This window comes from Narcine bancroftii, chromosome 4 (assembly GCF_036971445.1).
Source record: "Narcine bancroftii isolate sNarBan1 chromosome 4, sNarBan1.hap1, whole genome shotgun sequence".
Classification (NCBI taxonomy): domain Eukaryota; kingdom Metazoa; phylum Chordata; class Chondrichthyes; order Torpediniformes; family Narcinidae; genus Narcine; species Narcine bancroftii.
In genome coordinates, this window is record NC_091472.1 from 135,325,719 (window position 1) to 135,351,723 (window position 26,005).

The following is a 26,005-nucleotide window of genomic DNA, read 5'->3' on the forward strand; positions in this document are numbered from 1 at the left end:
GATCTCCCTCTGTTCTCATCATTTTCTTACACAAAGACCTTGTCACAGTACATGCAGGACATATCTTACAATCCTCCTCAACCTCTTCCATACTAGGTTTATTTATTAATCTCAACACTGACCCAATTTTATACTCCACCAAGTCATTCCCTAATAAGAATGAGCCTCCTTGCATAGATAACTTTGAAATAACTCTCACAACAACTGGCCCTTTAACTAATTCTGAATTCAACACTACTTTGTGCAGAGCTATTGATTCGCCATCTCCACCAACACCTCTATTCAAAGTAGTCTCTCCTGTGTCCATCTTTTGATCAAAGGTCAAGACATTCTCCAACAATGACTGGGCAGCCCTAGTGTCTCTGAGAATTTTAACTGGCACTTGGAAAGTTCCTTCCTTTTCTGAAATCAAGCCCTCTGACTCAAAAGGTTTGAATACATCCAAAACAGCCACTATGTTCTCATTAAGTTCAATTGTCTTAATACAAGCTTCTGGTCATTATCAGTAATTACAGATCTATACCGATTGCAACTTATCCTTACCCACTCTATACAGGTTTTTTTTTTATAAAATCGAGTCCAAGCCTATCATCCCTCCCCCCACCCCACTCCCTCAACATCCAACTCTTGACACACAACTAATCAAAGAAAAATACTTAAGACGTTAAAAACATTTACAACAAAGGAGTAAATCATATCAGGGAGTTATAGATCTGACATGGCCTGGCGGCCCGAGATCGGGCTGATTAAAAAAATTTTTCCCTGACTTTTCCTGGCTGGAATGAGGTGGACTCCTCGTCCCTTCCCATTCCCACCCCACCTCCCCAGAATTGGGGAGGAATTGGAATGGACCGGGCCATTAGGCAAAATTGTCCTCTTCATAACCGTGCTCCAATGTCGTTCAGATACAGATGCCAAACTTTTTGGGAAGTGCCATACCTTCCCCTTAAGTTATAAGTGATTTTCTCTAGGGGAAAACAGGCTTGCATTTTCCTTGCTCCACTGTGCAATGCTCAGTCAAGAGTCGGACTTCCAGGTAACTGCTATGCACCTTTGGCCATTGCCAATGCGATCATTACAAATTGAATTTGGAATTTGAACAGCTTCATTTTAAGTCTTATGTCCATCATGTTACCCATCAGTGACAGTTCTGGGTCCTGTGGGAATTCCTTACCTATGATTTTCCCTCAGACTTTGCCTAGTTCCACCCAGAAGGGCCTCACTGGTACATGTCCAGGTCGTGTGCGCAAATGTTCCTGTCTCAATGCTGCATCTATAACATTGATCTGATAGTTATGGCTTAGATCTATTTAATCTTTCATGGCATCAGGTACAGCTGGTGCAAAAATTTGTATTGCACCAGCCTGTGCCTCACATTGATGACTGCTGTCATGCCAGTCTGGCATAGGTCGACCAGCACCACTCACCAATTGTCATTCCCAAGTCCGACTCCCACCTCTGTCTTGACTTATCGCTTAGGTCTTTCCGCTTGGAGCAGAAAATACATTGCCAAAATAAATTTCCATGTGATTCCCCCTTAAAATCATGGTCTCTTTGTCATGGAACTTTGATAGGACCATGGTTGGACCTAATTTGTCCTGTAGAAAAGATTTTATCTGAAAGTAGCAGTGGAATGTCTTATTTGATAAATCACACTTCTGCATAACTTGTTCCAATGACATTAACTGACCCTGCTTGTAACAGTCCTCTATGCACTTGGCGCTATTTCGACACCACGTGTCCAGGATCTTGTTATCTACTGTCAAAGGTATTAGTTTATTTGGAGTCAGGGGTGTTTTTGGGGACAGCCCCAATTTTATTCCTAAATATTAATTAATATTGTTCCAAATGCAAATAATTTGTTTTAATATAGGGCTGTTTGTTTTTCCAGATCACAATTTGGCATTCCATTTATAAATAAAGTCCTCTCCACCCTCTCACCTACCAAGTGCAGACTAATTTGTGCCCAGGATGGTACTTCTCCCCACCAAAGAGTGAGGAGATGTATCTTAACTGAGTTGCCCAATAATATTTTTTGAAGTCCGGCATTCACAATCTGCCCAGACTGAAATCTCCAAAGAGATCCTGGCTACAATCCCATTCCATAGGAATGCTCTTAGTCACGAGCAGGGTTTGGAAAAAAAAAACCCTGGGCAACGCCATGGGCAATGTCTGAAAGCAATACTGAAGTCTTAGCAACACATTCATTTTCACACAGCTGACCCTGCCCATCAGCGTTATGGGCAGGGACATCCACCTGATTAGGTTCTCTTCGATTTTTCCCAGCAAGGTGGTATAATTTAATTTGTACAAATTGTTTAGATTATTATCTATTTTGACTCCTAGATACTTAGTACCTTTTTGTGGCCACTTCAGATAACTATTCTTTTGACATTAGCTTTAGTTTCCCCCCCACCCCCACCCTGCCCCATAAGTGGCATAATTTTGCTTTTGTCTCATTTCATCTTGTACCCAGAGACCTCCCCATAGTAGAGTACAGTTTGGACAAAGAGTTTTCTAAGGTCTGTCAAATATATCAGCACATCGGCAAATAAGCTGATCTTATGTTCTTCCTGGCCTACTTTAAACCCTTTGATGTCTGGATTCTGGTGAATGGCCTCAGCCAATGGTTCCATGGCCAGTACAAACAGAGCTGGAGATAGTGGGCATCCCTCTCTACTTGATCTTGTTAGAAGGAAGGCTGGAGAAATTTGCCTGTTAGTCACAACTTTTGCCTTGGAAGCATGATATAGTGTCCTTATCCAATTAACAAAAGTTGGCTCTCACCCTATCTTTTCCAGCATTTTGAATTTAAAAAAAAATCTCACTCTAATCTATCAAATACATTTTCTGCATTGAGAGTCACAGCAAGACCCCTCTCATTTCTGGTTTGTGCCAAATGTATTATACTTAGTCTACCAATGTTATTCACCATCTGTCTTTTTTGTACAAAGCCCACTTGATTTTTATTGATTATTTCTGGAAAATGCTTTGCCAATCTATTTGGCAGGGCTTTGGCTATCATCTTATCATTCGTATTTAATAGTGAGATCGGTCTATAAGAAGATGGCTTTAACAGGTCCTTACCTTTTTTCAAGATTATCACAATGATTGCTGTTGAAAAAGATTCCGGGAGTCTACGAGTCTCCATTGCCTGATCTATCTACTCCATATAAAGAGGTATCAGCAGATCTTTGAATTCCTTGTAGAACTCAGGGGGAAATCCATCTTCTGTTGGGGACTTGTTAACTTGCAACAAATTCAATGCGCTCACTATTTCTTCTTCCATGAAGGGACAGTCTAAACCTTCCTGCCCTCCCAGATCTAAATTTGGCAACACTATCTTAGACAGTAACTCACCAACTTTATCCAACTTCCTTACCAATTCTGATTTATATAAACCTTCATAGAATTTCAAGAAGGTGTCATTAATTTCCTTGGATTTGTAAGAGATACTGCCATCCCCAGTTTGTATCACATTGATCATTCTTGAGACCTGCTCTGCTTTCAACTACCATGCAAGGACCTTGTGGACTCTTTCCCTCAATTTGTAGTATTTTTGCTTAGACCGTAATATGGCCTTTTCCATGCTGTACGTTTGAAGCTTGTTATATTTCAGCTTCTTGTTTATTAAAACCCTATATTGATCTTCTGAGTCTGAATTTTGGAAGTCTTCTTCTAAACTAGCGATTTCTTTTTTTAATTCACCCACCTCCCTCTCATATTCTTTCCTTACTGTTCTAGTATATCTGATTATTTGACCCCTCAAATATGCTTTGAGGGTGTTCCATAAGAGGAATTTATCTGGAATTGAGGTACAGTTGGCCTCATAAAACATGTCTATCTGCGTTCTTATAAAACTACAAAACTCCGGCTTCTTTAACAGCAATGCATTAAGATGCCACCTGTATACCATCTCCTGCTTATCTGGCATCTCAATCTTAACTACTAGGGATGAAACATCAGAGAGAAGTCTCGCTGTGTACTCAGGCTCCATGATCCTATCCTCTATCCAAGAAAAAAAAATCTATTCTAGAGTAGGAGTCATGCTGCCTTGAGCAGGAGGAATAATCCCTCTCCCTTGGATGCTTCTGCCTCCATATGTCTATCAAATTCAGCTCTTTCAATCCGTCAACAGTGGCATGTGCTGCCCTTGTTCTCACTATTTTCTTTGATGACTTGTCCAAAATAGGGCACAGAAAAAAATTAAAAGCTCCCCCAATTGGCATATTCTCTTTCCCTTCTGCCAGTCTCAGGAAAATGTCCTGTATAAATTTTTCATCGTCTATGTTGGGGGCGCATAGATTTAATAGGGTCCAGGATTTTGAGTATTTTGACAGTGCACCATTATAAATCTACCTCTTTGTCTGTCGTCACACCCTGCACTCTCACTGGAACAGAATTGTTTGATCAGAATTTCCACCACCCTTGCCTTCAAACCGAACGAGGAGGCTAATACCTGGCCCACCCATTCTCTTTTTAACTTTTGGTGCTCTTGCTCCATTAAATGGGTTTCTTGGAGGGAGATCAGGTTCACTACGATTTTCTTAATGCATGCCAAGACTCTTTTTCTCTTGATCATACCGTTCAGACTATTGACATTGAAACTTGCAAATTTTATGCTTTTAGCTATTGCCCCAGGGGTTATTATAGTTATATTTCTTTTGTACCTCTACCGCCCTGAGTCCCCTTCTCATCCAGCCCTTTGTCTTCAGCCATCTGCCCCTGACTGCCTAAGCCATGTCAGATCCTGGGAAAAAAAGACAAAAATTAATATAACTAAGCAAAGGAAGATGACAAAAAACAAATGCAAACTGAGGTAACATATTTAGTCATTCCCAAATGATTTTCACATAGCAGTCCTTGCCCCATACTATGTATAGTATTTTTGCTTGCCCCCATTCTTTCTTTTACCTCTGACATCCTTCCCATCAATCCTGAGAGGGGACCCTGCATTTTATCCAATTTTTCTCCCTCATCCTGAGCCCTTCTATCCATTACTTTGGAGACTCTGTCCTCTATGAGGTCCAATGCTTCCATCACATCTCACAGGGAGGGCTCCAAGCCCCCCTGCATGCTTTGCCCCATTAAAATTTTCTTTTTAGCCTTGTGGCCCAACGGAGCCTTCCTCTATCGCTGTTTGGATCCTTATCACAGCCCCTGGTCTCAATGCTCCCACTGCTGGTACTCGCCGCTTCTTCTCACTCAGCGCTTGACCTGCCACTGGAGCTCGTTCCTGTACCTGACCCGATGCTGCCTACTATTTTGCAGCCTGCCGCACTGCTCGATCTGGTGCTGAACCCACCACTGGAACTGAGGTAAGCCACACCGTTCACTCTGGCATTGGACCCGACACCAGTTCCTCTCAGCTTCTTAGACTTTTGGCCCAGCTCATTTCGGCGATCCCCAACCTCTCCACCCCGCGACCACTGCACATGTTGGGCATCATTTGAGGGAGCACCCGACCTGGCATTCTCGTTGTGGGAGAGGGGTCCCAAGCTTCTCCTTCTCACTGAGAATTCCTGTAGGGCCTTCAGCCACTACTTGCCGGTTTGTAGCATTATCTTCTCTTGGGTCATGTCTCTCCTGCTGGACAGGCTGCTCGACTGGATCATGGACTCCTTGATGTGGCTCCGCCATTTTCCCGACCACAAGGCACCTCCAGTCGGGTCTCCTGTTTCAATGCCGATTCCTTTGCGTTTTACTTGTGAGCTTGCTTTTTTTGTCATTATCCTATCCTAGGTGTCTTCCTATGTCCCTTACAGGTATTCTGGCAATTTTTCTGAAGTTTTTTTCTCAGTTTATTTTCTGACAATCCTGGGATTTATGGGATTCTGCCTACTCCTATTCTCCCCACATCAAGTGGCCCCCATGACCAGTTTGTTACAGTAATTGCAGACAAATTCTGAAATTCTGTCTTTTTTCTTAATATTCTCCCTGGACTTAATTACAGGCTTACCCGTCTGTTCCACATTAACCTTCTGAAATTTGTTTTGTGAGTTAGGGCATATTCATTCACTAACCTAGCCATTTGTTGCCATCCAGGTATAATTTTATCTCATTGGGAAAACACCTTTTAATTTCCTCAATTAATATCAATTTTCTTACTCTGTTGAAACCATAATTTTTTTTTTCCTTTTGAGGCGTACCAATGGTCAAAACATATGGATTTTGCACATGAAAAATATGTAAGATTGGTTCCATGCTTTCCCCAAATTCCTAATTTTTTGTCTTTATACTCTGGAAACAACTCATACACTTTTAATACTGCTTGTTTAACAGTTTTAGTATTTGCAACTTGCTCTACATTCAAACTGGAGTATGCCAGTGGTGCCTTTCCTTTCATCACACTTTGGAGCATAAGAGGCCACTTCTCTTTCGGCTAGCTGGAGCTCTGAGCAATCTTTTCAAAAAACTGAAAATATGCATCAATATCCCCCTTATCAAAAGGAGGAACTAGATTAACCTCTCTACCAGCCATAAACTTCTCTGCATGAGTTCGTTCTTCAGTTCTCTTACCTCCCTCTATCTCAAGTCTTAATGTTTCTAATTCAAAAAGCCTATTTCTTTCAGCTTCTTCCACTTCAAGTTTGTGTTTCTGCAATTCAAATTCCTGTTTTTCTTTTACTTCATCCACTCTCCATTTCTCTCTATCTTCCTTCAGCTCTAATTTTTTTTAAATTGCATTTAAACAGATTTAACCTCAGGAAAATTTTCTAAATCTTCCTCTTCAAATTTTCCCTCACTTGTATAATATTTCACTATAATTCTCTGTATTTCTATTTTCCTCATAAAACTCATGTCTTCAGCAAGCTTTAATTCTCTAATAATGACCATCAGCTCCTGTTTTCTTTTTCTCTGCAAGTGATGGTGGAACCAAAAATTCACTAATATCCATTGCTGCTGTTTCCCCCCCACAAGCTTTAAATTAGCTTGGAAAAATAATTTACTAATAAATCACAAAAACTTCAAAGGTTTAAGATCCCAAAACTCCAAATATTTTAGTTCCAAAACTCCAAATATTTCATATCACAATTGACGAGTCCTAAGGACTCAAAAATTAGCAGCCACTGAAAGCAATGGCCACTTAAACAAAATTGGCTTTATTTTCTTAATACAGAATAAAGAGATCAATATTTAACTTGTCACTATTAAGTTACTTAACCTAATCTCTTAAGGTAGGTGTGTGTGTGTGTGTGTGTGTGTGTGTGTGTGTGTGTGTGTGTGTGTGTGTGTGTGTGTGTGTGTGTGTGTGTGTGTGTGTGTGTGTGTGTGTGTGTGTGTGTGTTCTCAAGATGGTTCTTTTTCACTGTACAGTCTTTTACTGTTCAAAGTTTACTGATATCAGGCAGTTTTCAGTATTGTGCACAGAATTAAACAGTCATTACATTCAACAGGCTCTGATGCCTTAACTTAAGTTGTCAGGAAGGTCTTTGATGGGTGCAGAGAGATGTTCATTGGACATGTGCTTTCTTCCACATTAGTACAAAGAGTTCTTCTTTTCCCCTATTTCAGGAGAAACATAAAAACCAGCCACTACAGAGATTTCTAATAGGCTGAACTAGGAATTCAAAATGCATCCTGAAATGGGGTCTTTCGCAGGCTTTTCACTTATTCAGCCTTTCACTCACTACTTCAGCTTTTATCTCACTGTCTCGGTTTGTTTCTGAAATGTGATGTTTGTTTATGAGAAGTGACCTAAATTATCTAATCTTATTCCCCTTTTTTAACATATATTTTATTAAATTATTCCATTACAGTCATTAGATGCTGCCTTTGTCAGTAATGTCCATGATTTAAACAGAAAACAAAAATTTCATCCACTCTTTGTACATATTGGATCCTGTCATAATCAACAATCCACAAAATATTATGTTAATTAATTTTATGGTTTACCAAAGATATACTATCTGTAATCCTAGTTTGGAATTATCCACTAATTTACACACCATATCTTTAAAAACCTTTAGCTCTGCACAGATCTTTGCAGGATCATTTCCCTCTTGCTGCCGTCATCTCTCAATCCATTCCATTACCTGGCTCCGATTAAACATGACCTGACTTTTCTTTATGTGGTAAGTTATCAAAAGTCTTCGAACATCAATGCTCACAGCATTGCTCTTGTACATTCTTAATTAAAATGATTCAAGATATTTCTTCATCCAGACTAAATGATAATTAAGGAAACGGAGTTGCCCACCTCCAATTGTATTTCCTTTTTTACAAACAGGAATTGCATTCAAGATCCACATGTCCTCTGGCATCCTTCCTACCTCTTTGTATTTTTGTGTCCTTTGCTCATTTTTCTCAAGATTATTTGAATACGAGTGCAATGCATTTAGATGATGATTGATGCTACTGCAACTTTTTCTATTCGTCTTACCAGAGAATTTTGCAACAAAATATTTTCATTTTCTTGCCATTATCACAGACTTATGCTACTCCTACCTTTGTGATCCTTTGCCTACAGTAATTCTTCTTCTGTTTCTTAGTCATGAGAAAAGGATATGTACAATTCCAAAAGCAAACACACAAATCCAATTCATTTTTGTTTTTATGTGACCATGTTTTAAAAAAAATGTATTAATCCCTATAAATCTTGCAATGGTGTGCATTATAATCTTACGGGCAGCCTCTAACTAACTGCTCCATTCTAATCCCACAAAGCAACCAACCAGCAAGTTTACAAAGTTTCATGTTAAACATGTTGTACTTTAGACAGTTTGAAAAATGATTACATCCAGTTTTCAAATGTCATTCCACACATGTTTTAACCATTTTTTTTTGCCTGATTCTGTTCCTTAACATTCCAGCGATGCTCCCTCCTTCAGCATTTGTTGATCTTAGAATGGCATTCTCCCAGATTCTAACTATTTTTTCCCCTTTGCTGTTTTTGCAGCATTCTTCATGTTAAACACACAGCAGCTTCCAGGAACACAATTTTCAGTAGCCAAATAGAAGCACTTAAATTTAAGGAAGTTCATCTGCTACTGTAATTTCTTCTAAAAATTACAGTCACAAGAACTCTGATCAAAGTCTTTTTTGAATAGAGCATCCTTGGCTTCTGAAAATTGCTTCAGATTATTTTGTGCTTTTAACTTTAAAGGAAAAAAAACGAGCATTATAGAAGATGGAAGCATAAAACATGAAAGGAAACATCTGAGGATCTGACTGATAGTGGGAAGCACGCACAAGGGAGTGGAGATCTAAAGGAATACGAAAATATAAAAGTAGAAAGGGTAGTGGAAGAACATGAAAAATATAGAGTTGATGTGTAAAAAAAGTTAAAAGAATTCATCTGCAGGAAAAACTAATCATCCTATAAAAACAATTAATACTTTCAATTCTAAATTCCATCTTGATCGATGTGAGAGCTTAAATTGACAGAGTTCAATATGTAGAAATATAAACGACTCTTCAAAGTGGATTAATTCAGAAAAATAAATAAAAGGCCCAGAGAATTGCCTAAAATCCAAGAGATATTTTGATAAATTCACTTGGATAACAAACAATTTTGTTTCCTTCTCTAGAACAAATGTCTGCCACTGCCTCTTTGGTTCATATCAGCTAATTCAGGAGTTACCAAGGATCAAATATGTGCTCTTCTTGGTCTGCAACAACTCAGTAGCACATAATACATTTATTCAACAAACCATACGGTCAATGAGAAAATGATTTTAAATTCACTATCATGAAGGAGGTTCTTCTCAAATATTATCAAGTCATAAATATCATATTCTCTATTGAAACAAAGGTTGAAAAGTGAAACTTCAGAATAAAATGATTACTGGATTTTTCCTCACAACAGCATAGTTGGCGTAGCGGTAAAAGCAACACCTCTATGGCACGAGCAATTGGGACCAAACCAGGGTTCGAATCCCTTGCTGTCTGTCAGGAGTTTGTATGTTCTCCTCATGTCTGCATTGGTTTTCTCCAGGGGCTCCAGTTTCTCCAGGGGCTCCAGTTTCCTTCTATCATTCAAAATGGGGAGAAAATTGGGTGGCATGGACTCCTAGACCGAAATGGCCTGTTACTGTGCAGTATATCTGAATTAAACAATTTAAATTTAAGCCTTATTTAGTTACAATTTAGCTTTATCTTGTTTGCATTAAAATGCCTTATCAAACATGTTATTCTAAAAGTATGAAGTGACATGTAATCTTCAATAATAAGCCTTTTGCTTTTTATCTGCATAATTCAGAACCACTTTGCCATACAATTCATTCACATTTTAACAAGATTTCTTTCATAATATTCTATTCATCAGAGAGAACAGTCAGTAGTATCTGATTTGCTTTCACTTGCAAAAAATAGTTCACAAATACATATGTTCTGGTGAAAAGGTATCAATCTGAAAAATTAACTGTTTTTCTTCACAGAGATGAACATTTCTAGCATTTTCTCTTTCATTTTATTCCACATCTTCTTTGTGCCACAACAATTTACTGGTCCGGAATAGCATCAAGTGATCTGAATTATAGACTTACTGCAAAAAGGAATTTCCATAGAGTATTCAAGCTATTAATTTTTAATATTTTTCAAAGCAGAATTGACATTTTCATACAATTTAAAACTTCATGTTCAAAAAGTGACAATCTTTGAACAACCTAAATCACCATTTTACAAATTCTCTTTTGCTGAAATAGAGGACAAAATTAATAATTAGAATGATTTTTTTTTTAAATAAACAGCCTAACAAATTGAGATGAACCAAATCCAATTTTCTCATTAATTAAAACTGCATCCACAAGAAACAGGTAAATCGCAGGCTTTTCAAAGCCGATCTCATTTCTGCCACACACAGACAGAATGAGCTCCATTTTATCCACTTCTTCAAACATGACTAATACTCTTGTATACCATTGGAGTTGCATCTAAACATTTGAAAACAATGTAACTAACCTACACTATAGAGAATATCAACTTTATACAAATGTGTAAAGACCCGTCTGATTATATCTCTGTGGAAAATTATATAGTTATTTCTCAACCACCTGCGGCTGTACATAATGCCTTTAAACCCTAACTGTTGGAACCAAATAAGTTTTGATGGAATATTTTCTGTTCACAATTCCAATGTATCACATACTGAATGCTACTTACTTTCTAATGATAAAGGCTCCCCCCCCCCGCCCCCGACCTCTGACAAAAGTGACGGACTGCGGGAACATACAGGATGAAGAAAAAGATCACATACTTTGTCAAGTCTGCAAATTATGCAATAGCTAAAAATTTCTAAAATATGACACTTCATGGCAATTCATGGCCAGATTCTTGCAGTCAGCCACATAAAACAACAGGATTTGCTACTGATTGCAAAAGTAATTATCCAAAAAAATAGAATTCATGTTCAATTTTGTGCACTTTCTCTTTTTTGACATTAGCCATTGTCAGGCCTCAGTTCAAGGAAATCGCCTGTCTACCAATAGTGATGTTATTCATATGTATCAGATTAAGAAATCCAACTGGGAGAAAGTCACTTTTTTTTTTAATTAAAAGAAAAGCATTTTACAGACTTGAAGACTGGAATCTACTGATAAAACAAAGGCAGGACTTGAACATATATTTTAAAAACCATTATACTCGCAATTTTTGAGAGGAAATTACTGACAAACAAAATACTTTTGGATGAGACATGCTTACCTAATATACTATCAAAATTCATTGATGATTCCATGCAAAGAAAAATATTTTTAGGATATTTTGCAGATCATAAATATCATTAAAATGCTCTCAACAAATCACCTCTAGATTCTATCAAGTTTGCCAAATAATGTACTCAGTATTGGGAGGGGGGGGTGGGCATATCACTGACAGCAACAACTTTAGAACCTCCATTTTGAATTTTAATTGCATGGAAATCCACAAGTTGCTGTCATTTCCACAAGAAACTGATGGCAAATTCCAAACCATAAAATACAATTGTACAATATAAACTTGAAGATATTTTGTCTGATAAGAACACAAAAATTAGTACATCATCTCCACTTTGTCTATTTGGTTTTTTTCATGATGTTAAAATACACAAATATTAATCTCAAGTGACTAAATCATCAAAATATGTGTTATGTGCAAGCTTTGACATTGGTAACTGCAAGCCATGCAATAATAGGCATCTTAGAGAATAGGAGTAAAGGGTAGAGAAACTAAGGAAGGAAAGGTGGGGTGGCAGAACATTGAAGACCAAGGAACACAGTATGGGGTGAAAGGAGAAAACAACAGGCTGTATTTGACCCCCCCCTTGGATACAAACTGTGTGCCAACATGCATCTGCTCAGGTCCACAGTGCAGATCTGGTCTCAGGTCATTTGTACTTAGGAATTCCACTTATTCATGTCCCTCTAAGTGAAAAAAGTTCTCATCTGAGTCATAAAAGTCTTACCCCACCCTAAGACTATGACCCATCTTTCCAGACCACAATCATACTCCACACCCATTCATCCAAGACAAAGGAATATAGCTTGCCACACCTTGCTGAAATGTTTCAGTGATGTCTTTCTTTCTTCTATACTCCAACAAATACAGGGCCTAGTTGACCCAAACTCTCCTGTATGACAGTTTTGCAATCCCAGGAACCAGGATCAATTTACGCATCTTAAATCCAGGCTTAAAATTCAGATATACTGGTTTGTTGAATAAACTTTAAGCATTTGAAGCAAGGATGGAATTATAGAGATAATTAAAATTGAATCAGCATCAGGAATTGAATTCTTACAGCACAAAATTGGAAAAGTAGGCAGTAGTGAGAAAAAAAAAGCCCAAAAACAGTTTAAGAATGTTTGGAAAACTTTCTTTTGACAATACAAATTAGGAAAATAGATGCAAAAACATGAACAGTACATCAAATGTACAAAACTGCCACATTCACAAATAAGACTGAAGACTTAAGTATATAATTAGATAGAAAAAGACAGGTTCATCATAAACCTTTCAATTATAAACCATTTAAAACAATCCATAGTTCTTATTTCAAGGGTTACAACAGTGGCAACTAACAGAAAATAAAGCTACAGTGAAGACAGCACATCTGTACATGAGCAGTCACAGACAATGGGTAAGTGTTGATTGAGATACTGACAACAAGCTACAGTTCTTTAGTCGAAAAACAGATGCAACATATGGAATTAATCAACACAAGGTAGCCTGCCACAAGCTCAGAAAAAAATGTGACTGGGAGCATAAGAAAGTAAGGAGGAATAATACACATTATTACGCCTTAAAGAACATGAGGGATATACTATTCATGATCACTTTCAAAGTTAATTAAGAAGGTCAATATTTTTGATTCTCTGCTTCTAGCACAGTTTGCCTCTCTACAGTCATTATAATGTATGTGTGGCTCCTACTACTTTGGCAGTTTAAAAGAAAACTAAAGATTTTAGATTTGTCCAGTTTTAGAGTTCTGCAAGTATGGCAAAGTATATTCAAGAAAAAGGCACATGTAATCCACTAAATATATATACTGGATCCAGTCAGAAGTATGTCTCAAAACAACGCATAACTTTTGAGGCTGTGAATTCCTTAAGACCTACTAAAAAGAAATTCCAAGGGATGGATTTAGTGCATTTTCACGTCACACTTAAAATTCACAAAACAATGGTTAACAAGTTGACAAAACCAAACCACAAATCTTGGTAACTTCAAAAATATCTAAAAAAAATCCTGAATACTCTAATTTTGCAGACAATAACAAAAGAGCAATTCCTGTTGTAATACACTCTATCAGCAGCTCAAACATTTTTAAGGCTAATATCTCCAAAGTGCAGGTATTTTTAGGCTTCAGTCCAAAATCTGACAAATTCTCATACTGGATTATGGATCAATCTTTTTCATTTAGTTTGTAAGCCTTTATTAATTGGAACCCTTACACAAAAGACTTGCCATCATGGGAACCTGAATACAAGCTATTTAACACTAACAAGGATTGAGGCTTAACTTGTGGCCTTTTTGACTGCTTGATAAATAAATTAGTGAAGTGTAATCTATCATTTAAAGGTCTGGGCTAGTGGCAACATCAGACTTGGTTTTGAAAAATGTGTCTCACATTAGGTTATATTTGTTCCTGTTCTCCTCCATCATCAGAGAGATATACATTCACACCATTACTCCAAAGTGACCTTGTAAATCAAATAAAATTCTACTGCATTTAGTAGACTCGTATTGTTGTGAGGTAAAAAAGTAGAAACGTGGAACTTTGCAGCAATGCACAATATTTTGCAAATTAATTTTGTTGAAGTAAAAATTCTCATTCAATTTGAGGAAGTAATTTCTTACCTGTGAGATAGTTATCACCAGTCCATTGAAGGACCCTAAAAAAAAGTAATATAATATAATTATATCTGGATTTAAACTGATTTATCCAGTCCCTTGAATGAAGCAAAATAAATGTGAGCCATATGGAAATTTACTCCTGAAAATTAACCATGAACAACTCCCCATAAATACGTGAATGGGAAACACAGTTAGTGCAGTGGTTAGCTCAACACTATTATAACACCAGGGACCCAGGTTCAAGTCTGCTGCTGTCAGCAAGGAGTTTGAACATTCTCCCCACGACTGTGTGGGCTTCCTCCAGATGCTTGGGGTTTGTAAGGTTAATTAGTGAAGGATGTATTAGGGCAGCGCAAGCTGGATGGGCATATCATTGTGCTGCACCTCCAAATTTTTACAAAAATGAAAAAGTGCATCAGTATCACAATAAAAATACTAACCACAGACTTCAAAGGTTGCTACAGGGAACAAAAATAATTGCACTGCATGAAGAGTTCTATTGGTGTTGGTACTTTAAAATGCTTTTCTTTATCATTCACTATCTTCATACAATAAATACACTATAACAAGCAAAATGACTCATTCCAATAAATTCTGAAATTTAAATCTCTTAGAATAAAAGCTCAAGCAGTTTTGTCTTACTCAACACTTCCCAGTACATCTGTTTCAGCAACTTTGAAATATCAAGTAACTCTGATTGCAGAAATTTCTTTCTTGATGGGAAAAGCATATCAATGGATTTAAGGATGCAAAGCTCTAAAAACACTGAAGCAATTTACAAAGCACCACAATGGTCTAAAATAATGTCAGGGAAAAACATGTGTGATTGGCTTCTAGATATTGCACACTTAAAATTCATGTCAATATTTTAAATGAGTTCAATTGCTTAGGTTAATTTTTGCAAAGCCAGAGAATTCCTTCAAATTTATGTTTCCTTTTGATAAGGTTTCCAGCAGTCAAAGTTATCTCTATGCTGCAAACTTGGGTTGTCTGGCTTTTCTACCACTATCAAAAAGAATAGTTACTAAATCTTTTCTCATGAAGATGTCTTGCTGCTCATCATACCACACACATGAAGACAACAGCACACATCTTTGGGCTATATCAACAGAATACTAGTTTCAAAAGTGAGAAAGCATCATCCAGATAGAAAACTAGTCAATCAATAGCACTGCAACTTAATGTGAAGCAGATCAGGGAAACAGACGAATTAGTAGAAAATACAAATAAAACTGCCATGTGGCCAGTGAACAAAATATGTAACATGCATATCAGAAATAATGGGCATCAGAAAGTCACTCGAATTCCTGCCGTCTTCCAGCACTCCTATTAATTTTGTTAATATTAATTTTCTGTCTAAAATGAACAAATATCACTGGTCTGACCTTTTGATGTACTTTTGGTTTATTTAGTCATCAAGATTACTTTAAGATGTGGGTGAGGCCAAATTTGGAGTATTGTGTGCAGTTTTGGTCACCTAACTACAAGAAAGATGTCAATAAAATAAAGAGTGCAGAGAAGATTTACTAGGAGGTTGCCCAGACTTCAGGAACCAAGTTACAGGGAAAATTTAAACAGGTTAGAACTTTATTCTCTGGAGTGTTAAACAATGAGGGTAGATTTGATAGAGGTGTTTAAAATTATGAGGGGCACAGACAGAGTAAATGTAGATAGGCTTTTTCCACCGAGGGCAGGTGAGTCATAAACCAGAGGACATGGGTTAAGGGTGAAAGGGGAAAAGTTTAAGGGAACATGAAGGGGAACTTCACACAGAGTGGAGGGAGTGTGAAATGAACTTCCAGCTGGAGTGGAAGATGCAGGCTCAATTTTACTATTTAAGAAGAATTTGGACAAGTACATGGATAGGAGGGGTATGGAGGGTGATGGGCTGCATGCAGGTCAATGGAACTAGGGGGAAAAAAAAGGTTTGACATGGACTAGAAGTGTCAAGGGGCCGGTTCCTGTGCTGTAATTGTTCTATTAATATAGTGTCAATAATAGACAATAATTCCATGGATCTTCATAACAATGCAAGTACCACCCCAAACAAAATCTGACACCAAATCACACAAATACAGATAGACCAAAATTAGTGAAAGAATTGCGCTCAAAAGAGCATTTAAACAGAGAGGTAGAAAGATTAAGGGAGGGAATTTCAGACCTGAATACTCAGAAGGAAGGAGTGAATTTCTCAGGAGCAACTAAAATGCCCACTTTAGAGAAAAGCAGACATTTTAGATAGTTGCAGAACTGGAGGAGGTGAGGAAAACATTAACCAGGAGACCAAATAAAACTCTCCTGTTCATCTTCAAACTGATGCCAATGCATCCGTCACGGTCTAGCTAAAAGACAGTGTCTCCCTCAGTATTGAACTGGTGAATCAGACTGGATGTCTGCAGGAATACGGATAGACACTTCCAGCTTTCCAACAAAAAAAAAGTTCTGCTTTAATAACTGCAAAAGTATAGTCCAAAAAAATGTTGAGAACTTGGCCAGATTTATGAATTCCAGAATTAAAATGTTATGTGAAAATATGACTACAACTTTCAAGAGATCAGATGTTTAATCATTTAATCAAAGCTTTTGAACATAATATTGTATCCATGATTTCAACATCCATAGAGTTAGGCTAAACAAAATGAGATGTTTTAATACATTGAGCTATTAATTACAGCTCTTAACAATAGCATTTCCTCTCCACCTGCTATATATAATAGCGCCTTTGGAAGACTACACAAAAGAGTCTGGAAAAACAACCAACTGAAAAACCTCACAAAGGTTAGCATGTAGAGAGCCGTTGTCATACCCACACTCCTGTTCGGCTCCGAATCATGGGTCCTCTACCAGCATCACCTACGGCTCCTAGAACGCTTCCACCAGCGTTGTCTCTGCTCCATCCTCAACATTCATTGGAGCGACTTCATCCCCAACATCGAAGTACTCGAGATGGCAGAGGCCGACAGCATCAAATCCACGCTGCTGAAGACCCAACTGCGCTGGGTAGGTCACGTCTCCAGAATGGAGGACCATTGCCTTCCCAAGATCGTGTTATATGGCGAGCTCGCCACTGGCCACCATGACAGAGGTGCACCAAAGAAGAGGTACAAGGACTGCCTAAAGAAATCTCTTGGTGCCTGCCACATTGACCACTGCCAGTGGGCTGATATCACCTCAAACCGTGCATCTTGGCACCTCACAGTTCAGCAGGCAGCAACCTCCTTTGAAGAAGACCGCAGAGCCCACCTGTCTGACAAAAGACAAAGGAGGAAAAACCCAACACCCAACCCCAACCAACCAATTTTCCCTTGCAACCGCTGCAACCGTGTCTGCCTGTTCCGCATCGGACTTGTCAGCCACAAACGAGCCTGCAGCTGACGTGGACATTACCCCTCCATAAATCTTCGTCCGTGAAGCCAAGCCAAAGAAGAAGAAATTTATAAGAAGATGAAAAGCTGGACTAAAACAGAAAATCTTAATAAATAACCTTCGTTGGGGTAAAATTACAGCTCAATTTTTTTTTAAATAATTCATTAAATGTGGGATCATACCTTCTCCTAGAGCTAACTTTTTTCCAATTTGATAGCTCTTTTCTATTCCTTTGCCATACAGTTCTTCAGATTTCTTTTCACTACAGAAAGTTCTCACTGTACGAATGTTAGAAATGGTTTCTTCTGCTGTGGACCCAGCAGCTGCCAGCTCATCCTGGAACTTTTTTCGTAATCTCTTCACAAATTCTCCTGGGGAAGCAGTACAAACCAAGCAAATACTAACACCATTTTGATGAATGTACATTGACTGAGCAAATGTGACAAATTTTCCACAAATTATTGAAGCTCATCTTTTAAAACATGTGGAAATGTGCAACATGATTTTAGTCTTTTCTTTGGTTAATTTCTTTTAAATATTCATCAAAAAAACAGTATGGAACAATTACATGCTACTAGACATCTAAATTGTCAAATCCTGACCGGAGTGGAAAATAATAAATCCAGGAATAAGTTCAACTCTGGATGTTGAATGGAGTTCCTTGGCATAAAGCGGCCCTTGAGCTTTAAATACCATATTAATTCCAACTGAAAAAAAAAACCCATGAGGAAAAAATATTAAGATAGTCTGCATATATAAAAATCTTAATTTAATAAGGTTTAAAAATCCACTCATGCTAGATATTCTTTAAGTAACAATTCTGGTCAGCTACTAAAGATATTCTGCATGATCAAAGTTTACTGATATTTTGCAGCTGGGCTCTTGGGTTTTGAGCAAAGTGGGTGATGGAATGCTATTTCTTCTTAAAATAGATTTGCGGTGAAAAAGTGGTGGAGAGGGGTTACAGGCCTATAATATTGACCTCTTCTTTTTCCACAGATGTGTCCTGACTTGCTGAGCCTTATTTTCCCCGAGCATTTTCTGTTTTTATTTCAGATTTCTAGCATCTGCAGTTTTTCAATCAGATAAATAGATGTATTAATTTATGGGAAGGCTGTATTCTATTTACAGTTCCATGTTCGGCACTAATAAATCCAAAACCCCCAATTCAGAAGAGGCTTCTATACACAGAAATCAGTTAAAAAGTAGAGTTCCCCACTGCAAGAGCTAATCAAGGTAGAAGAGTATTTGAAAAAACATTTTAGAAAAATGAATAGAGACAGAGGTATGTTTCATGGAATTACATAGAAAAAGGTGGGTTGGGGAATCTTTATTCTATAATTTATCATCATGAATCTGTTAGTCCAAATGATTCATTTGTGCTGCAAATAAATCTTAGTCATGGAAGAGCAGAGGATCAGGAGTACCATTCAAAGTCTTGAATTCATTCCAACAATGGATAAGGTTGTAGCCAAATGGTAGTGATTAGTGTGAACATAAACTTTGAAATAAAATGATCAAGGTAAAACTGGAGTTGGGATTGGGTTGGGTAAAATATTTAAACAAATTTAATAGAAAGGGGACAAACATTTTTGATCGTGGTAGAGAAATGATAAACAGCAGAGTGTTGTTCCTGCAAACAAACAAAATCCTTTTTCTCACCAGCAAAAAATTTGCACATTGTAGTAGAAATTGAACTCACCATAAAGCACTCCTCCAATTGCTACAACTGGAACAGAGGCAAGGAGTACTCCAGTCAATGCCGGACTTATAATAAACATGAGAACAATGGATCCAATTATCTGCAATGTATATTGCAACAACATGGACAAGTTTACCTGCAGTAAAACAATGATAAATATGCTTTTCCATTGTTACACAGATTATTTTTTCCAGTTACCATTATAAAATTATAGACAATAAAGCACCCTACACTGCCCAGAAGTTTCCTACAAGATCTAAAATTAAAAAAATGCAGCTGCAGCATTTTGGTTTTAAATATTTAGAACAATAAATTTTAGTGATGTTGTAGTTATTGAATATCAAATACTTGGTTCATTTGACATCCATTCTCATAATATTTCTACCAACACAAATATTAATATTAGTAATGGGAAGAAGAGAGAACTATGCACATGTGCATGCACAAAAATTATGTTTTTATTTAGTTTTAGTTAAAGGAAAGCTTTAAATAGCACAAAATTTATACCGAGGATGCAACATTAAGTGGTTAGTTCTTATACTCACCGTTAAAGTATTCTGAATGATCTGCGTTTCAGATGACAGGCGATTTGTTAATTCACCAGTTCTGGTGGAAGAGGAGGACATTTTAAATTAAAATTTTGGAAAAAATGCACATTCTAATTTACCTTGAAATTTAATTGTACCATTGTTTATCAATTTTTTTTAACTGAATTGGCAAGACAAGAAGTGGATTGCAAATATAAATGACCAAGTGAGTGGTTAAGTGAATGAAATTTGAATGCAATTCCCTTTCATTGAAGAGCAGGATTCATGTCTTCCTTTAAAAAAAAGTCTTCTCAACGTTTTATCAAGTGTAAATATGAATTATTTTTAGAGCTTTGATTTGAAACAATTTCAAAATGTTCCTGCTCTTTGTTCTTGGAATAAAAGTGATATTGATGTAAAATAATTGGAGAAAATATAATAGATTTCCTCTTGCAAGTGTTTGCTACCTAGACCTGTTTACAGTAAGCAAATTATGATGGAGGTGCATGCAATAGTCATCATTTTGAGGTCAATTGAAATTACTGTATATTCTAATTGGAGGTCATTCTGTTTCAGAATGCTTTCAAAATTTCAATTGCTCTTCTGGAAGGAAATTTTCATCTCATTTAATAAAATCAATATCAAGTCAAAAGTACTGAAAACATTTCAGCCTCCAATTGCCTAAACTATTACAAATTTCATATAATCTTTAGCATTATTATTGTCAATGAGTGAAAAATAAATTGAGGTCAACGGACAAAAAGCAAATCCTTAACAAGATGAATAGACTGTATGGTTTATATGCAAGGACAGACTTTTGATGAATGCAAAACAAAAGGAGAATGCAAGAAACAAGGGCTCCTTTTTGCATTCACTAAGTATTGTTATTGCTTATCTAGTAACTGACCAATTATTTTTAAACAATTACTCTCTCCAACAAAGTAGGTTGGGAAAACAATGTATCTGATAAATAAGACAAATTTAGGTATTGAAGACATTACAAAAAGTTTAATCAAGACTTTACTGACAGTGTTAGGGTTTTGGATTTTCCATTATTCATGCTTTTTAAGTGCCAAATCAGAAAATTTTGCCACTGTTAACATTTACCTAAATTTAAACACAGTAAAAATACAAAATGCTGGAGAAGTTCAGCAGCTCAAACAGTGTCCTTTATGTAGCAAAGGCAAAGGTGCATCACCGACATTTTGGGCTTGAGCCCGTCATCAAATCAAATGATCAAATTTGATGATGGGCTCAAGCCTGAAATGTCGGTGATGTATCTTTGCGTCTTCTACATAAAGGACACTGTTTGAGCTGCTGAACTTCTCCAGCATTTTGTGTTTTTACTTCAACCATGGTGTCCACAGAATTTTGTGATTTACTTAAATTTAAACAAAAACAGCTTTAAATGAAGCTGTAGGAAATGCTTACAGCAATGTACATTACAAAGACAGAACTAGAACTTCAGTGTTTCCTCAATAAAAGTGTATGTTAGGCATTTATGGATGAATTGCTCCCATACCTTCCCAAATAAAAATAGTGAACAAATTGTACATGGAACAGTCGTAATGGAAGCTCTCGGCATATACCTTCAGCTTTTTTTTAAACTAAGCTTATTTCAACAGGTCTGAATATAAAATGGCATGTTATTAAATAAGCATATCAAAAGGACAGACTTACATAGGACCTTTGTCATATCTTTCAAGCGACCCCAAAAACACCAAGACATTTTCACTGCAGTTGCCATCAGACTGTGGGAAATGTGATCTCCCACAAATGGCATTTTACAATGAAGATAATATCTACTAACATTGAACAAGGAACAAATGTTGGCCTGGGGAAGGACCAAGTCTCCACCCTTCTTTGAATTTGCACCATGGGATCTTCTATACCTATCTGAGGGAACAAACAGGGCTTTGGTGATTATCCCATGTGAAAAGGCAGTCCCTCAAACATGTAACACTTTCAGCGATGCACGGAAGTGAGGGCCTAAATTTAGTGCTTTAGAATGAAAAACAAAGTTACAAAGTTAGAGATTTTAAGAACATGAGGTACATGTACAGTTTCCTTCCTGTTGAGACTGGCATTCATTATTCAGTCACTGTGTCTCCATTAATTATTTCATAGCAAATCCCAGTCCTGTGCTAGCTGCCTTTGAAGTGTTTTCACTATCATTTTCTTCATTTTTTTTTAAAAACTTTGTGCTATATCAGATACTAATGTGAGAGAAGATTCAAGATAGCCAAGTCTGACAAGGTTTAACCAAGATAAATTGCTGCTATGTTTCATGTATATGGTCATCAATGACAAAATTGAAAGATGTGCTTTAAAGTATAGACATCTGGATTAGATTTATATGAGAAAAGGGTCTACTGATTCAAAGGTTGCTGTCAAATATAGCACTTTTCTCCACCAGAAAAATAAAATACACAACCATAATCAAAATTAATGGCTTGATAATTACAAATAGAAGATCTTTCCTTCAGTGTTCTGCTGATTTGAAACTAAACAAAGTTGTTTTTTTTTTCCCCAGTTTTAACAAAGCATTTGAGAAGTTACCTCCAACAAGAGGGTTACAGTTTAAAACATTTGTGTGTTTTCTTAAAATTGACACTGTAAAAGTTGACTGATTTGAAACATTTCAAAAGTTATTCACCCAAAATTTATAACTTTATTCCAAATTATTGGGCAAAAATTACAGTTGTACAAAGATTTGGAATTTCATCTCCACCCATCTTAGATTTAAATTAACTAATTATACCTACAATTTCAGATCCTTATTTTATTCCTCTCATCTGGGTATACTTTAAGAGATTAATTCAAAGAATCGATAAACATAATGTATTTCATAAAGTAGATGCAAGAATTATTAAACAATCTTTAAATTGCACTAAAATAATCGATCTAGTTTTGTCTGCAAGTTTTCCTCACCTCATTCCTGTCTCCAAGACCCAATAGAATGCAAAATGAGAAGCCCCAGAACTAAGGGCACACACTGAATTTTTCCTGTGATGCTGCAACATTCCTATTGTTCACTGTAGTTTCAAACTCCATTTGGAGGATTCCAATTTCTGACTAGACTTGCAAAATAACAGGTAAAACGATCCTTTTTACCAGGATGTACACTCTGTAAATCAGCAGTTTGATTTTGAAGTATACACAAAAAAGCTTAAGCACATACATTTCTTGAAAATTGTGCAATACAAAGATGAGGGGGAAAAAAAAGTATCTCAACCCCATAACTGATTTCAAGAAAAAGTTTCAAGATTTAAAAGCAAAGTTTATTTTGATGGAAACAAAATTTACATTTTAATTTCCAGAAAATACATGAAACCATTTTTAAAACAATTACAACAAAAATCAGCTCACTCAAAGATTTCAAATGTGTTTGAGTGTTTTTTTTAAAAAAAGCACTTCATCCCACTGCTGCCATGACCAACTTAATTGCAGTTTTACATCTGGTTGATTTTATTACAAAAAAGTAAAACAAATTTGTAAGGCGGGAAGTAATTTCATAGCAGCAATGAACTCCAAAGCTTGCATTCTTTGGGGATTCCTTAATGCCAACATTTTTTTTTTTAAAAAACACTTTGCTAGACATCATTCCAAAATATCTTTCATGTTTAATATAATACATGCAGACCTATTCATTCAGTACAGGCTTAATCTATTTAAGCTATAATTTACATCTGGCATAATTCCTTTACTCCTCATCCATCATTTCAATTTCAAAATCTGGACAAGTTCACATGCTCCTCCATGTAATCAGTTAATAATTTACAATGAGGCGTACGTAGGCAAGCATAACCGAGCATTTTTTAGTTAATAAAGGCTATTCTTTTGTGTACTTTACTAAACTAAAAATGTAAAAAGAAGTTTAAAACAGACCTCTACAAGGAGTTAGATATTGCATCAGCAAACCCCTTCCTGGTGGATTTCAGTGCAACTGTGGGCAGACGGTGAGGAGTGGCTCATTTACCTTTGGCATCCTAGCCCCAGAAGTTTAAAGAAAATGGCGCTATGTTGCACTTTTGAGCTTTGGATTAATAATATTTTCTTTCAAACCTTCTCCAAATCATCAGGTGCCTGAGTGTCATCCAGTGTTAAAACATTGAAATCAGCTGAATCCAATCATTAACAAATCCTTAATACAAGTCACCATTATAACACTCAATAAATGAGAAATAGGAATACTGCAACCTGCTGATTGGTTCAAGGCCTACATTGCTGTCATAGAACCTATCAGAACTGAACAAAATTACCTTTATTAACTAGGAGAGGCCAACACAAGAAGTCTGAATATATTAAGAGCTTTGAATAAAATGCAATAAAGTGAATTGTGTAAAAAAGATTTCAATACTTGTTCCAATTACCTAAGAATTTTTTCAAGTTAGTGAACAATCAAGTAAGACAATTCCTATGGAATAACAAAGTGCCCAGAATTGCACTGGAAAAACTATCTTGGGATTATAAATTCGGAGGGGTAAGACTTCCAGATTAAAAAAAAAAGATCCGCTGCAAGCAAGATTTTTAACATTTTTTTTAAAGGGAATTCACCAAACTGGGTTCATACAGGGCTACAATCTATGAATTAAGAACTAAAGTCTATTTATAAATGGAGAACTAAATCATTCAAAAGGAAGACAAGTAGCCCTATCTTGGTACATATGGTAAAAGGATTCTAAACATATGGTTTCAAAAGGGTATATGTTGTACAGCAGACTGTAATAAAGGATGGTGTTTGGGTGTAATTTCAACAAATGATACAGATCTATGGTGTTTTAACTGTTTTATTTTTGGCTTTCAAACACATATCACTTATACATTCTTTACATATATATATCAAAATAATCTATACCAAAATAAACTATATACCACTTACAAAGAAATATATACCTTCTCTTTTTTTTCTTAAAAATACAAAAAGTACAATTTACATGCATATATCAATCAATATAAAAATTCCAAAACAAAAACATTCCAGCCCCCCACCCCCACCCTGTTACCCCCTTCCCCTTAACTTAAACAAGATAAACAGATACAGAGTCTTTTTGTCTACCACCGACGCTCACAGTCTATTATTATTACTAGCAAAATAGACTAAGGTTGAGGACAGATCACATATTTACAGCACCAATAAAGTTCAAATACAGTTGCCAGGAGTTCAGGAATGTATCGTGTTTATTTCTTAAATTATAAGTAATCGTTTCCATAGGAATACAACTGTCCATTTCTGATATCCATCTCTTCAGAGCAATCGCTGTATCTGATTGCCTTGTGATGGCTACACATTTCTTAGCTATCGCCAATGCAATCATAGTAAATGAGATTTGGAACTCAGTTAAATGATTACTGATGTCTATAAAATTCCCCAACAAATACAATTCTGAATTGCCGGGGAAGTTGACTCATGTAATCTTAGACAACACTTCTGACACTTCCTGCCAGAAAACATTTACTTTCACACAGGACCAAACAGAATGGAGAAATGTTTCTTCTTCTATCCCACATCAGAAACAACTGGCAGATATTTCAGGCTTTGATATGTGCAATCTTTGTGGAGTCAAATATAATTAATGAAGAAAATTTTATTGCACCAAACAATACCTCGCATTAATAATCGATGTAACCCCACCTTTACACCTTTCAGGCCAGGAATATTCGGATATGTTTACTGCTAAATCTGCTTCCCATCATTCCCCGGACCTATGAATTCCGAGCTTTTTCCCATCCATCTGGAGGGTAAAATAAATTTGAGTAATAAATTTAGATATATTACCCACCTATAAAATGCATTCCAATTGACTTGACCCCAGAGGAGTTGTATTGTTTCCCTAAATTTCTTTAAAAAAAGCTCTTAATTGCAGATAGCAAAGAATGGTGCCATTCAGGACATCATATATTTGCTTCATTTAATGGAACATTTCTATATTTTGTTTAACTGAGAAGTTTCTTGAAGGAGCGATGGGGAGAGGCATTGACTCATTGTTCCATTTCACCAACTCCCAGAGGAGTCAAACACTTTGGATGGGTAATATGCCCAAATTTATAACCAGAATGTATTTTACTCTTCAGTTAGAAAATGTCTGGTCTGCAGAGATTAAGGGAAAGGTGGGAGTCTGACTTAGGGGTTGCAATA

The 26,005-nt window shown here is 36.6% G+C and overlaps 1 protein-coding gene across 1 annotated transcript in view; it reads right to left on the minus strand.

The window, feature by feature from the left end:
* LOC138762392 (uncharacterized) overlaps positions 1-26,005 on the minus strand; it is a 172,738-nt gene that overhangs the window by 109,903 nt on the left and 36,830 nt on the right. The window contains exons 8-11 of the mRNA XM_069936159.1: positions 19,885-19,945; positions 19,340-19,475; positions 17,820-18,008; positions 14,275-14,309 (exon numbers count right to left, since the gene is read on the minus strand). Coding sequence (XP_069792260.1) covers positions 14,275-14,309; positions 17,820-18,008; positions 19,340-19,475; positions 19,885-19,945 — 421 coding nt within the window. The remainder of the gene's footprint in view (positions 1-14,274; positions 14,310-17,819; positions 18,009-19,339; positions 19,476-19,884; positions 19,946-26,005) is intronic.